Source organism: Bolinopsis microptera, chromosome 8 (assembly GCF_026151205.1).
Source record: "Bolinopsis microptera isolate Bmic1 chromosome 8, MBARI_Bmic_1.0, whole genome shotgun sequence".
Classification (NCBI taxonomy): Eukaryota; Metazoa; Ctenophora; class Tentaculata; order Lobata; family Bolinopsidae; genus Bolinopsis; species Bolinopsis microptera.
This window is the reverse complement of record NC_087079.1, coordinates 12709293-12724507: the sequence shown is the minus strand read 5'-3', so window position 1 is coordinate 12724507 and position 15215 is coordinate 12709293. Positions and strand designations below refer to the sequence as shown.

General features: G+C 38.5%; 2 protein-coding genes across 2 annotated transcripts; both read right to left on the bottom strand.

Moving 5' to 3' along the window:
- Positions 1-4139: 4139 nt before the first annotated feature.
- Positions 4140-15121, bottom strand: LOC134820086 (3-ketoacyl-CoA thiolase, mitochondrial-like). Its single transcript, XM_063830307.1, has 10 exons — positions 14989-15121; positions 14757-14822; positions 14324-14452; positions 9624-9727; positions 9289-9452; positions 5550-5710; positions 5351-5444; positions 5117-5222; positions 4772-4889; positions 4140-4607 (listed from the first exon to the last, which is right to left on the bottom strand). The coding sequence occupies exons 1-10, from the start codon at positions 15110-15112 to the stop codon at positions 4489-4491; spliced, it is 1185 nt and encodes a 394-aa protein (XP_063686377.1). The 5' UTR covers positions 15113-15121; the 3' UTR covers positions 4140-4488.
- Positions 11846-12528, bottom strand: LOC134820087 (neurocalcin homolog). The gene has a single exon (XM_063830308.1). It carries the CDS (start codon positions 12493-12495, stop codon positions 11926-11928), a length of 570 nt encoding a protein of 189 aa, XP_063686378.1. The 5' UTR covers positions 12496-12528; the 3' UTR covers positions 11846-11925.
- Positions 15122-15215: the final 94 nt, after the last annotated feature.

Below are 15215 nucleotides of genomic sequence, written 5' to 3'. Positions count from 1 at the left end.
GAATATGGCGATTTTGGGTTTTTTACCTAATTTCGTATAACATGCTGGCGCGTATTTTGCGCAAATTTCTTAAAAACCTCCATATAACTATTTCTTATTCCTGTCATCTTTAACATTGAATTAGAATGTTTTGAATATACCTGCTGAACTACTTTCGATGAGTCTTAATGCCTGAAAAACAATAAAGGGGATATAATAGTATAGGGGGTAAATAGTATTGTGAATATAAGGGCGACGGTAATGCATGCTTGCCAGCATTGTGATTCTGTTCAATATGTTAAGTGTTTGTGATTTTATTATTCTCGCAACGAGTTTGCAGAGTTCGCGTTCGTGATTTTGGTGGTCTGAAAATCTGCGATTTTGGCGGACGTCCTAAGTAGATGGCCCCTTATCTCTTCACGAGATGTCAGAATCAATAGAGCATATTAAAATTTAGATTAGATAACAGATAAGCGAAAGACCAGGAGATTATTAATATTATAATTGAATTACATGTTTAGCAGTTTACCGTGGGTTCTATACTAGACCTATCAGTATCCAGTACCTTTCATATGAATTGTTTGTATCATCCAAAATATATTGGTCAACTGCTCTCTTGAATCAATATCATGAACACCAAATAACCCAATTCTTTGCTTTTGCCAATTTTCAAATCAAATATTATGTTATAACAGTAACACCAAATAACACTTAAATTACTTTAAATTTCAAATCGAGTTATTTTGGTGTTGTGACTATAGAGTTTCCACATCATTGTATGTCATTTTAACAAATTGTTACTTCTACAATCTACATTAATCTGACCCTCAGGAATTATTCAGAGCTGCCTACTCAGAACTGGACAGCACTACTCCTACAACTAGGAACCGACCGGATTGGGGTTTTGGCTGCCGGACCGGATTCAGCCGGATTTGGATCTCAAATCCGGCAAGCCGGATTTTGCCGGACCGGAACCGGTGGTTTCAGAGTGAAATAAAAGGCAGCCGGATTTTGCCGGTTTTTGCCGGAAAATTTCCTTCCTTTCCACGCCTAATCTTCATCGAGCACTTCTTGCACCTTGCATAAGGGATCCCATTTTCTTCTGAGTAGAACAACCAGACGGACGATGTTTTAGATTTACTACTACTCGACTCGACTTAGGGCGGCTTCAACGTCCGAACAGATATAGTTTTTTTTACAAATCTTCCTATCTACTACTAGACATTGCTTAAACAAGCAGTACGTAGCAGACACAATATAACACGAGTAGACACGAGTCACGACACTGGACGAGTAATAATCAGAAATGATATCTAATTGGCATATGCTGCCAGACCCCTGATTGAGCGCGTTTGTGCGAATTCCCTTTTTTTCATGCAAGTCTGAGTATCATTGGGTCACGTGACTTACAACCAGAGGTGTTTAATAAGGTTGTTCGTAAGCAGGCACTGTCTAGTACAGTACTAATCACCGTCTGGCGTCTAGAGCTGAGTCACATGATTACAGTAATGAGCTAATTAAGTAGCTACCCAGACCCTGAACACGTGACCCTCATATTTCGTATTTCATAATCAGAAGATTAAATACTGCCAATTTTGCGATTATAGCCGGGGGCTAGCCCAGGGAGGTGGCCCAAAATATTTTCCGGTTTTTTCTAAGTCCGCACCTACCCCTCGATACACTATTCTGTATTCTGGACTCAAGGTTTCCCCTGGTAATGTGATCTCGAAAGGCAGGCCTCCCCTTTGCAATACGAGCTCGGAAGCGGGAGCTCTCAATACAGGAGGTACGTCTCGAGAACGACTCGGACCGAAAAACTTCTAAGTCAAAATTTTTTAAAGTTTTTCTGAAAACAACTTTTTTTCCACGATTCAGGCTACCCTGTTCATTATTAGCCGAAAATATTTTTTTGATTTTTTTTCGGTTAAAAAAACTGAAATCCGGCAAAAATCCGGCTAATTTTTTTGCAGCCGGAGCCGGAACCGGAACCGGATTTTGAAACCGGATATCCGGCCGGAACCGGATTCAGCCGGATTTCCGGTCGGTTCCTACCTACAACCATCCCTGATCAAATCACCACAGTTCTGTTCAACGTGGTCTCTGAGGATTCTAAAACTATAGCTCTGACGTACTCAATACTGTGTCCAGCTGTTTCGGGTCCTCCGTCACTCAGTCAATCAGGTATTAAACTGTAAACACTGACATGTACACTGTGCAATGTACATTGTATACAATGTACATTGTATAGTGGGGGACGACTGACGAGGAGTTCTGTATAAACATGATATTAGTAAGATACAGCTCTAGTTACGACATATAATAGTGGCTGAGTACTGACTCACGTAAAACTGACGCGATCACCTCAACCTGACTATTACAAGATTGTTAAATACGTATTAGGAGGGAATACGTATTAGAATACGAATACGTATTAATCCTCGAAAATTGACGTATTACGAAAAGGTGTGTCGTGCGCGCAAAAAATTGTTTGCTTATTGGATTATCCATGAAATTTTATTACAAATTTAAATATAATAATTGCACTGCTTTAATGCATGATATTCAATGATGGGGGTGGCGCGCAGCTGTAATGTTTAATTTTGACAAATCAGCGTATTACGACGTATTATGGCGTATTCGTGGACGTGTTTAATTTTAACAATCCATAGAAATTACCGTATTACAGCGTATTACGACGTATTCAATTTCATTATTAGAACCGAATACGTCGTATTATTTTACGAAAATTTGACGTATTTAACAACCTTGCTGACTAAACAGTTGACCGACGAAATATAGTGTTCAAGTTCAACAGTGGTTTACACTGTGTCCTTTTAACTTAGATATCAATAACATTTTCAAGTTAATGAGAAATAATGCGAAATGTGGTCTTTAAAGCCTGGAGAGTGGAGACTGATGGAACTGCTGGATTGGAGCCTACACTCAGACTTTTAATGGATATATTATGGCAATAGTGAGTCAACCTACTCAAAGTCATAAAATATAAACTATCCAACGGTATGAAATCTTGGAGACAGTAACGGTATGAAATCTTTTATTTTATTTAGATAAACAGATTGAGGTAACGATTGAGGTGCACAGCCTCCCATGGGCTCTACAGTTAATGCAGGATGCAAATGCAGACAAACCTCTTAAGCTCACGTAAAGTAATCTGCCTTGTTTGTCATACTACTACTAGAAGACGTTGGGGACTGTTTCTTGGAACAGGGAGAGGCAAAACCACTAATATTTCCTTCAAATTTCACTGTATTGCATATTGTGGCAGTATTTTTGGAAATTTCTGGTGAGTTTTTATACCGATTAAAATATATTTTTAAAACAGATAACATTTTTAACGAATTATTCGTTACGATTATCGGAGTTGATAGCCTAGTCACATATATAATTATATATACATATTACCCATATTAGCCCTAATCACATTACATGGTGCAGATTTAAGTGATAAGGGGTCGTTCACAGATTACGTAATCAATATTTTGGAAAATTTTACCCCCCCCCCCTCCGTAATCAACCGTAATCAAGACCGAACCCCCCCCCCTGTATTACGTAATCAAGGTTTGACCCCCCCCCCCCGTAATCATGAGACCCAACCCCCCTTCTATATTTTATTACTATCTATTACATATTTATGTTAAGCCATTTATTTATTAAAAGCTATCGCAACGGATTAATGAATGAAATAATCGCAAAGCACTTACTATTTCGAGAATCGGTAAAAAATTAAAATTTTGATTACGTAATCAACGACCAAAACCCCCCCCCCCGTAATCAACCGTAAGCATTTGAAAACCGCCCCCACCCCCTCGGCTGATTACGTAATATGTGAACGACCCCTAAGTCTAAGCCAATGCAATCACTGGATTTTTTCTTTATAAACTGTATAACGGACGACGGATTGACCAGAAATATTCTTTTCAGAAACTGATAGTGTTGGAAGGATCCTCCCCAAGAAGATTTCGCAGTAAGGATCAATTACAAATAGAACCTAACCGGACTTGAGTTAAAGTTGAGCAGTGTAATTGGTTAATGATAAAGAATTATTTCTATTCAATTTATGTGTGAAAGAGTGTTTGTGATAGAGACTGAATATTTTGTAACTATCAGGTTTATGATTGAATTAAAAGTAAATACGCCCATTCCAATTTTGTAACAATTTCGATAATAGATACAAACAGATCTTAGCGTCAATATATTATTCTCTGATTTGTTATTCAAAGAAGTTGGGAAAATCCAATAAATTATGAAAAGAAATCCGCAAACCCGAAAACAAATTTAAGCTAAATTATTCTAACTTCGTAAAAATCAAAGTAACAAATCAAGTAATATTTACTATGTAACTAATTTACAATCTGATAAGAATTAGGGTCTAATTAAATTTAGCCGGGAACTCCATGACAATCTACAATCGAAAAAGACAATACAATTCAGTCTGGTTTCAACATCTATTTCATTGTATTTGTATACAGGTTCTAAATTCCTCCGACTCTAGCATTTCTCCAAGAGTAGAGCAATACCCTGTCCACCACCAATACACGCACTACCAATACCGTACTGAACATTCCTGTGCCGCATTTCGTAGATAAGGTTAGCTGTTATTCTTGAGCCTGTGGAAGATGGTGTTGGTCAGTGGTCAGGTTTTGCAGATCATATAATTGAGTACGGCATTTTGTCGCAGCTATAAAGACAGGTTTGGCTTCTGAGCAATGGTTACAACGATCTTGCTAACTGAACATTTGTATATGATTTTTTACGCATAAATAAGTAGTACCTGAAGCAGCAAGAGGATGGCCGATAGCGATGGCTCCTCCGTTAACGTTAGATATCTCGTTATCTAGACCCAACTCCTTAGAGACAGCTAGGAACTGAGCGGCAAACGCTTCATTCACCTGCACAGAGTGTCAAGTTATAAACTGTTAATGGCATTTTTCAATCAAAATTCAGTGAGAAAGTTGTGGTTTTTTCTAGTCAAGCGCTGATAACAGTTACCTGTAGAGTGTAGAGAAAACATGTAATTCAGGAGAGGGGAGGTCACATCGGACTATTCAGTTTAATCCAACATATCAAAATCTGCACTCTGCAGCAAAACAAACGGAAACCTAAATACAGGACTTACATCAACAAGTCCGATATCGCTGAGGGAGAGTCCAGACTTGTCTAGGACTTGTTCAATAGCGGGTGTAGGTCCACGGCCCATTACTGTGGGGCACACTCCGGCTACACTGAAGTGAGTGGTTTTCAGACAAGCTAAAAACCATTGAACGGAACAGAATAATGAATTTTGATTTAATTAATTACTGTTATTACTTATTAATGCATAACTACAATTATAATTGTTAATGCAAAATACCTGTAGTTAACAAGTCGAGCAAGGGGGGTCAAGCCGTGTTCGTTACATGCTGCCTCGGACGCGACGATTAACATACCAGCACCATCACAAATACCTGACAAGAAATTTATCAAGTCCACAAATAATCTCAGAATTACACAAAAAATGTCAGAAGACTCACACTTTTATGCACTATAATCAGTGCAGTGTAAAGAAATACCTGAAGCATTGGCAGCAGTAACGACACCGTTCTTCTTGAAAACAGGTGGAAGTTTAGCCATGCCAGCAGGGGTGACATCAGGTCTTGGGTGCTCGTCAACTGTCAGCTCTACAATTCCTTTCTTTGTCTTCATGGGAATAGGAACTATCTCTTCGGCGAATCTATCAGATGGGATAGTGTTGTTGAAATATTTCAAGGTATATGTCCTAGATCACAATACGAAACTACCAAAAACTGGATAGTTTTTATTTATTTTTTTTAAATTTTTTTTATTAAATACTTTTCAAATTTTACAGAGTACAGCAATAGATGAATACAAAATAGAATCGTTCAAAATATCGCCCCCATCTGTAAAATATGATGGGCACCCAAACACGGTAAACACATAGTGAACTATGTCCGCAGTAACTTGGACCCATTACATCGAATTAATCTAAATCCAAAAATTTATGAAAAACTATTTAATAACAAACAAATCCATGGTGATTGGTGAATAACTGTGGATATAGTGTCAAAATTGGTATTTCATACGTCAAATTCCAGATACATTAGATACAGGTCTGATATGGTCATTAATGTGTGAGAAGGTGTGCGGGTGAAGTGTGATATGATGTTGAAAGTATAGGAAGGTAGATAAAAAAACTTAATAAAACAAAAAATAATAATATGGGGAGCAAAGAGACTTGGCTAGACTGTTGTTTCACTATCTAATAAACATTTCCATAGATGCTTAGTGACCTCAGCTTTGAAAAGACTAGTAGACACAATCTGTCTTACCTGTAAAGGGAGTCCATTCCACAGTATATGTGTTCTGTAGAAAAATGATTTTGCCAGTGGGCTATTTGAGGTACATATGGTGTGTGAATTCTGACTTAACTTAGGTAAAATTGATGACACAATAGACAGACTGTCGAGGTGGCAACGTCTTAGTCGAGAAGTGCCCTGATATAAAGAGAGATAGTGAGGCAGCGATACAGGAATTAAATTGTTCAGAACTTTGTGGAAAAAAATAAGATCATTCAAGTCAAACTTTTGAGACAAAGGGAGAATGTCGACAAGCTTGCACTTTTTGACATATTGCTCAGGTGGATAACTGCGGCCCTCTTCAGACAGAATCCATTTAATAGCTCTCTTTTGGAGACTTTCTAATTTATCACTAAGTGATTTATTACAAGGGCGCCAGATTATGGAACAATTTTCGAATTGGCTACGAACCAGGGAAAGGTAAAGCGCCCGGCGACGTTTCTGATCAATGACAATATGGCCATTTCTTCTGACCATACCAAGTTGTTGGCAGGCCTTAGTATAAATTCTGTCGCACTGACTATTCCAACTTAGCTTAGGAGTAACATCGACTCCAAGATCTTTTTCTAACTCTACATAACAAGAGGAGAGCCATCAAGATTATATGCGAATGGAGGAGATAAAGATGGCTTTCCTGAAACAATAAGCACTTTACATTTTGCTGGATGGAATCGCATTTTGTTTCTTAGTGCCCAGTCAGAGAGATAGTCTATATCCATTTGTAAATTAGTGTTATCAGAAGATGAATGTATTTTACGCCAGATTTTTGTATCATCGGCATACAAAACAATATCAGTATTATCCGAAAGGCCAAGAGGAATATCATTGATAAACAATACAAAAAGTAAGGGACCAAGGATAGAGCCCTGGGGGACACCAGAATTAACTGAGAGGGTAGATGACATCTCATTACCAATAACCACTCTTTGGTAACGGCCTTGAAGGTAATTGGTAAGAAATTTGAGAAGTGTACCATCAATGTTATATAAGGTCTTTAGCCTATGAAGAAGGATATCATGATTTACAGAATCAAATGCCTTAGCAAAATCAAAATACACAACATGATTGATAATATTTTCGTTAAGAGACAATGCCAGGCTATCACAAAAGTCAACCATATTGGTTGTGCATGACTTGTGCTCTAGAAAACCATGCTGCCTGGGATCAAGAAGGGTTCTTGTCAAAGAAAGCAGTTTACGTTTAACAATGCGCTCAAAAACTTTCATGACTAAAAAAGTAAGGGATATTGGTCTATAGTTTTCAACCTCACTTTTCTTACCTTTCTTAAATATTGGGACAACATTTGCAAGTTTCCATTCTTGTGGAATGTAGCCGCTGTTGTAGGATCCACGAAAAATGCATGTTAGAGGGTAAGCTAAACCTACGGAACAATTTTTTAGAATTTTACCGTGTATGCCATCTGGTCCCTGGGCTTTATTTGAATTAATATTTGAAAGAAGCTTACGAACATCCCGATGATCGAAGTCAATATCAAAATCAACATCATTGACATAGGAGATGTCAGTGTCATAAAGTGACTACTACTACTACTATGTCGGAGCTAAGTCCGATCTACGCCAGAAAACCCCCTCCATATATCCCTGTCCCGCATCAGGGTTCGCAGTTCCTCTTTAGAGTTTGTCCCAACTTCCTTCAGTAACATAGACAAGTAGCTTTGTCTTGGTCGGCCTTGCTGTGCTCTACCGTGCGTAGGTTCCCATAAGACTAAATCACTGGCAAGTAGCTCAGGATGTCGGATGCAGTGTCCCGCCATTTTTAATCTCCTGCTTCGTAACTTGTTTGACAGCCTTGGGAGGCTACCATACAAAGTTATATTGCTGACCTTGTCCTTCCATGAGATACCCAGCACCATACGCAACATCTTTGTGTATGTCCCGTCCAAACTTTTCTCTTGAGCCTTTGTCAGTGTCCAGGTTTCTGATCCGTAGAGCAGTACTGATTCACAAGCCGCTATGAACAATCTAATCTTTAGGCTCTTTGAGAGTTTGGATTTCCAGATATCCTTCAGTCTATGTAGGGCACCCCACGCTTTTCCCTTTCTAACCCTTATCTCCCTATCTGTGCTCTCAATCCAGGAGCCTAAGTAGATGAAATCATCTACATTTTCTATGGCTTCCCCGGATCGACTTTGTAGGTCGCTAGATCGATCCTCCATATTCAGTGTCATGACCTTGGTCTTGCCTTCGTTTATGTGTAGTCCCACGCTTGCTGTCGCCGATTCTACTCTGAGCAGGAACTCGTTAGCCTTGTCCATGTCCTCAGATATAAGTGCTATATCATCTGCAAAGTCCACATCGGTGATGATCTTGGGCCCCACTCTTCTGCTTTTTCTACGTTCGAGGGTGAGTCCAAGTCGCTCCGCATCATCGCCTATGGCTTGCCTCATACAGTAGTCGATGACTATTGCAAAGAGGTAAGGTGCTAAGGTATCACCCTGTAACACACCTGCAAGTATCTCGAACAATTCAGTTTCTCCGTCTGGAGTTAGGACTTTGGCCATTCGTCATAAAGTGAAGGATCCGAAAACTGGTTATAAAAGAAAGAATTGAAAAGTTCAGCTTGATCTTTGGGTTTGAACCGAAGCTGTCCAGAATAACTAACACAATTAGGAATACGGCAGGAGTTAGATTGATACTTAACATGTGACCAAAACTTCTTAGTTATAAGCGCTGGATCATCACTATTGAAAAGATTGTCTCTTATTTTGGCCGATGAAAGCCTCTTAAAATCTTTACGGCTAGTAACAAACTTTAACTCATCAGAAATAGAACCAGAAATTTTAAATTTAGCTCTGAGTCTAAACTTTTTTTAATCATTTTAAAAACTGGATAGTTGGTGAATTGTAACTAAATATAGAAACTAGAAGTGCTTTACAAAAGTAATAAGACAAATGTAAGACAAACTCCGCACCCACCTGCCAGCCTGCTGGGCCGCGCCCCATCTCTGTTGAGACTGTATAGCGTAGGCATCACACTCTTCCCGGGTGATACCATGCATATCAGCTAGGTTCTCAGCTGTGATAGCCATCGGCATCTTAACGTGCTGGTCCTCAAGTCCGCCCCACAGAGAGTCTTCTAGCTAAAAGTGGGGAGACAGTTCACGTTATGTTACTAACATTCCTGTGCTTGATTGGTCACATTTGTATTCTGCATATTTTAAAATCATAAAATAAAAACGATATTTAACGTTCATATTATCAATAAATGTTATAAAATTTGTGCAATTTGGCAGTTCCTTAAAACTACTCACTGGAGGTACGGTACCGAATGGAATGCCAAATCTAGCATCTCTGATAACGTAAGGATACTGTGACATGTTCTCTACACCTCCTGCTGCTACTATGCTGGAGTCACCTGGAATAACAGGATTTAGAGAAATATTGAAATTTTTAATTCTTGCATTTCTTAGGTATTCTCACTTTCAGGAGAATCCAGAGTCAGACCCATGAATTGACAAACAGTGAAACAGCTGCTATTATCACACATGTTGGATCATCAAGCCAAAGATTAAGATAACTCTCCCCATAATTTGATATCATAATTAGTGGATTGATCTAAGATTCCTGATTGTATCTCGTTCGCGGCCGGTCACACTTATTACCGTAAACATTTGAAACTTGACCTGAATATTTTTCAAAGACATCCTCATTAAGTATCGAGATAGTTGGCCAGGTGTTCAACTTAAAATGAAATGATGTTAAAATTTGGAGCGTTTTTAAGCCAGTCGATTTTAAGTTTGTTAGTCAGGTCCCTAGCCTCTCGATATCATTAGTTATTATATGGCCGCGATGAGGTTGAGCTCCAGTTACTAGTAAATCTACGGTTGCTATGTTTTATGTGGCGTTTCATACATTATATAAGGCAATTCTTAGTTTGAATTCAATTTACTAGGGTTATATTCATAAATTTAGTTTTGTAGCTTATTCAAGCAGACTATAACAATAACCTAGCAAAAGTTATCACCAAGCTAGTTAGAAACTGGAAGAACCATGACTATCACGGATAGTCCACTCATCTCCACATCTGCACCAGAGCCTCTTATCTACAACCGAGCAGCAGATATTATAAACGGAATTATCTGTTTACTCTGCTTCTTTGTCGGGACAACAGGAAACAGTGCTAGCTTCCTCTACTTCCTCTCCAAAAAGAGGGATATTTCTAGACTGTTATACTTGCTGATAACAGCTACAGATATTGTTATTAGCGTGGTAGTGTTACCTGTAGGGGTTTCATACCTGTCCTCCAGATCTCCTGGTATGTTTGAGAGCGACTTCTTTTGCAATGCTTGGATATACTGTTGGTATGGGGCCACTAAGTTCAGTATATTCTTAGTGATATGCTTGTGTTTCAGTAGGACTTACTCCTTGATGAGCCCCTTCAAACAACAAAGCACTAGGGCAATGACCCTAGCAGTTACATGCTCTCTCGCACTGCAACTGGCTCGGTTAATAGCATTCCACCTTCTAGAAGGAACTAAAATAGTATACTCATCTTACTTTGTACGTTGTGAAATGTATCTTGCACACAGGTCCACTGTTGGTTACTTTATCATGATGGGAAGTGAAATTCTCTCGTTTGTGGCCCCAATGATAGCAGTCACCACAAGTTGCATTATATCTGCTGTGCTGCTCAGCAAGAAAGATAGCGAGCTTGGAACGGAGCTACAAAGATCCAGGAATAAAGCAACCGTGACCATTTTGTTATTTGCAGTACTGTACGGGTGTTGTAATGTTCCACTAGTTCTGCGAAAGGTAATGAGAAATTATGCTCTTCACATAAGCAAAGACATGGACGATTTCTATGATTTTTACGATTTCGATAATCAGGGATACTTTGCAAACGCTTCTATGACGCTGCTTATTGCAGCTAACTCTGCCGTTAATCCAATCCTTTACTTCTGGAGAATGGACTCTTTAAGAGAGTTCGTCCTGTCCGGAATGAGAAGAATTTGTTACAGATGTAGAGGACAGCACAGAGTGCAGTAGTGAGACCGTCTCACAACGGTGTTCCTCAGCAAGTGGTGTCGGCAATAGGGAACTAACTAACTAACTAGATAACTGTTTTACCTGTTAATAGTGCTAGTTTTGAACAAAGTTTACTAACTAAGGAAACTTTAATTTAATCAGAGTAAGAAAGTTTTGTGATTCTTCAAAAGTTAATACTAATAAACAAATCTAGCATACGAGATTACTAAGAAGATTTATTATAATGATTTCACAGTCACATTCATAAACTTTAACCATTTCTGTTTCATGAGTTTAACAAGATTTTTTAAATAACTCTAGAATGGTGTAAAGTAGTAAAGCAACAGTTTCATAAAATTCTTCATTTATGCACAAACTCCACTAAAAGTATCACGACAAAACAAGGCCAATTCTTCTACAATAAAGATCTTCAAATAAAAGTCGCCCGTCCGCGTCGCCCAATTGTCTACCCTGTTCCAGGGTCAATTTTTGTGGCATATCCATCTAGATTTTATAGATAGCCTTAACTATCTGCAACATCTCTCTACATTCCTAGAGATTATACTCTAACTCTCTAACAGAACGACTCTACACTCCAGTAACATCACATTGTAGCAGCTTCACGATACTTATATCCTTCTTCGTCCCCTCAATAAACTCTTCCATCGACAGTCTCCCGTCCGAGTCCTTGTCCATCTCTCTGTAGATCTTGTCAACCCGTTTCTCCGGCGTATTCTCGTCCTCTGGCATGTCCGTGTTGTTTACCATTTTATAGATAGCCATCACTATCTCTAGCATCTCATCCTTGGAGATGTCACCGTTTCCATCCAAATCATACATACTGAACGCCCACTTCAGCTTCTCATCAAGTGTCCCTCGTGAGGTGACAGACAAAGCAATTATAAACTCCCTGAAATCTATAAACCCATCCCCGTTAGCATCAAATGTTCTGAACACGTGCTCAGCAAATAGCGCGGCGTCTCCGCACGGGAAGAACGTGCCGTAGATCTTCTTGAACTCTTCTATATCTAGCGTTCCACTGGGACAGTCGTGCAGGAAGCCCCTGTACCATAACTTCAATTCCTTTGTTGAGAACCTGGTCATTTCACGGAGATCGGACATTCCCTCCGGTTTAAGTTTGCTGTTCTGTTTTCCCATCACTACTAGGGCAAATAAAATCGTTTAAAGAAAAAATTAGAAGAGCGATCAAACGATAAAATAAGAGAAGTGATCAACAGAGAGCAGTCTACATTCCTGCAAAGAATTTGAGCGTTATCTACCGGCACCGCATAGTTAACACCCAATATTGTACGTCTCCCCAGCCCGGCCAGTATAGTTAACCCCGGCCGGGCGGAAGATCGCTCGTCAAGAGACAGCGGAAAACGTAATGTGTGGCATGTTACATGTTGAACTCGCAATTAAGTAATTAGACAAAATAATTGTATTGCTTGTGTCACATTCGTGGTTTGATCGCCATAGAGTTATCATTTAACAACGATTAATTTTAACTAAGTGTTAACTTTGGATATGGTTATGACTAATTATTGTCTGTGAGGATTCAAACACGAAATTGTCTAAAATTTGAATAGAAAATCTAAGTACAATAATGTCTTTGGAAATGCTTATCCGTAAGTTGAGACGATAATATCCCTATGTCACCCAAGTTTTACGAATACCACAAAGAGGGATTCTTTGCCGTTTGGATGACAAAAATTACATGTCTGCCATTTGCCATTTTAGCTTGAAACTTGTTACCGTTTCAGTAAATGTGTTGCTATGTAGGCTTAGCAAGGCTAATTATACTCTCCTAACAGCCGTGTACAATACAATACTTAACAGATCGGTTACAAGAGGAGTTTTAATCTCAAGACAGCATTTTTAGTCACTTAGCACTCGGTGAACGCAGCTATTAAAGTTTCCTGACAGAGTTCAACTTGTCGCTTCTTAGAACACAAATTGGGACCTGGTAACAACGGGCTAGGACTGATTAAGAGATAACAGGGTCGGGTCATCTTTATAAATTTATAAGATCGTGCACTTTAAAACATGCTGGTATTGAGTATTGATACTGCACTTTAAAACATACTGGTATTGAGTATTGACACTGTATTTTAAAACATGCTGGTATTGAGTATTGACACTGTACTTTAAAACATGCTGGTATTGAGTATTGACACTGTACTTTAAAACATGCTGGTATTGAGTATTGACACTGTACTTTAAAACATGCTGGTATTGAGTATTTACACTGTACTTTAAAACATGCTGGTATTGAGTATTGACACTGTACTTTAAAACATGCTGGTATTGAGTATTGACACTGTACTTTAAAACATGCTGGTATTGAGTATTTACACTGTACTTTAAAACATGCTGGTATTGAGTATTGACACTGTATTTTTCATCAGTTAGTTAATATCGGGTGTTGTATCAACTTGAAACTCTGAATTTTGCTCCTTAAACTTAAATAATAAACCCCGCAAAATGAAACGTGTTGCAAGTAATAAAAAGCAATCGTAATAAAAAAGCAATCAAGTTCTAGGGCTAGCAATAACCCAAGAAAAGCAATCGTAGGAGTGGTAGATTCTAGGGTTAGCAATAACCCAAGCAAGAAAAATATCGGTTGCTTGCAAGAATTTAAAAAAAAAAGTCAATATTAATTAGAAAAGCAATCATCATAGTGTCTTGGTTCACCAATAACAAATATAGGCTTCAACCACAAACACCGTGATGCCATATCATTACACACCTAAATAACCGATTCATCAATAGATTAAACCTCGCCATTCACTGAGTAATATCATTGCTGGTGGATTGGGAGATTGTGACGTCACAAACAGACAACAAACAGACAACAAACAGACAACAAATAGACAAAAAACAGACAACAAACAGACAAAAAATAGACAAAAAACAGACAACAAACAGACAACAAACAGACAACAAATAGACAACAAATAGACAAACAAACAGATAACAAACCTACCCAGCTTGATTTCCTGAGCGGCGTTGACCACAGACTGGAAGCCACTGCCACAGAGTCTGTTGATCATGTAGGCAGGACGTTCAAGTGGCACCCCACATCTCAGAGCGGTATGTCTTGCGGAGTAAATGCCTGATTTGAGGGGCAGAGGTTAGTGGATATTATTACTATAATATATAATTATATCATTCGATGTACTGACATAATATGGGATGATGACAATCGGCTTGTTCCGATAATATCAATTTATACTTTGTTGAAGGTATGGACATATTTTAAATCATTATTAATATTTATAGAAGATTCTCTTTTTCTTATCAAGAATATTAAACTGTCACGTGTAAGTAGAACCACGTGGTACCAATAAATGCAGTCAATTATTGAATCTTCGTTTTTGAAAACACTAAAAAAGTGCACTTCAGGGAGATGTGCTAACCTTCTTTGGAGGTGACGGGGCAGACGTTACCGACTACTGTAGAACTGACGTGTTCAGCTGATAAACCTGCGGATATTGGTTGTTTCATGGGAGATTTTATGTTTTACAACTGTGGTTTCGGAAGGTATGTTAATTTTAAAAAACCATCAATCAATCATTATCGAAAATTGGGGCTTAGGATTACCGGTAAAATAGCAATTATTAAAAATATTTCGTAGTATTGCCAACAAACCTGCTTGAGCGAGGGCAGCTTTGAGAGCGATTTCAGATAGGTCAGTTATAGTCTTCTTTTTTAGAGAACCACCAAACTTTCCGAATGGAGTCCTTTTAGCAGCTACTATGAAAATTCCAGACATTGTCGGGTGTTTGCTAGGAAACAAAATTAATGTTTTACTTTTAGCTACTTTAAAATTTATCAGTAAGTTATATCACTATGATTTATATCTAAGGTTCAATATA

What these genes read in the sequence shown, in the direction of transcription:
- LOC134820087 (XM_063830308.1), bottom strand. Translation starts at nt 12,495, where the DNA reads ATGGGAAAACAGAACAGCAAACTTAAACCGGAGGGAATGTCCGATCTC.
- LOC134820086 (XM_063830307.1), bottom strand. Translation starts at nt 15,112, where the DNA reads ATGTCTGGAATTTTCATAGTAGCTGCTAAAAGGACTCCATTCGGAAAG. An exon ending in CATTCGGTACCGTACCTCCA is followed by an intron (nt 9,453 to 9,623) that starts GTGAGTAGTTTT and finishes CCCCACTTTTAG; the next exon opens with CTAGAAGACTCTCTGTGGGG. An exon ending in TACTGCTGCCAATGCTTCAG is followed by an intron (nt 5,445 to 5,549) that starts GTATTTCTTTAC and finishes ATTTCTTGTCAG; the next exon opens with GTATTTGTGATGGTGCTGGT.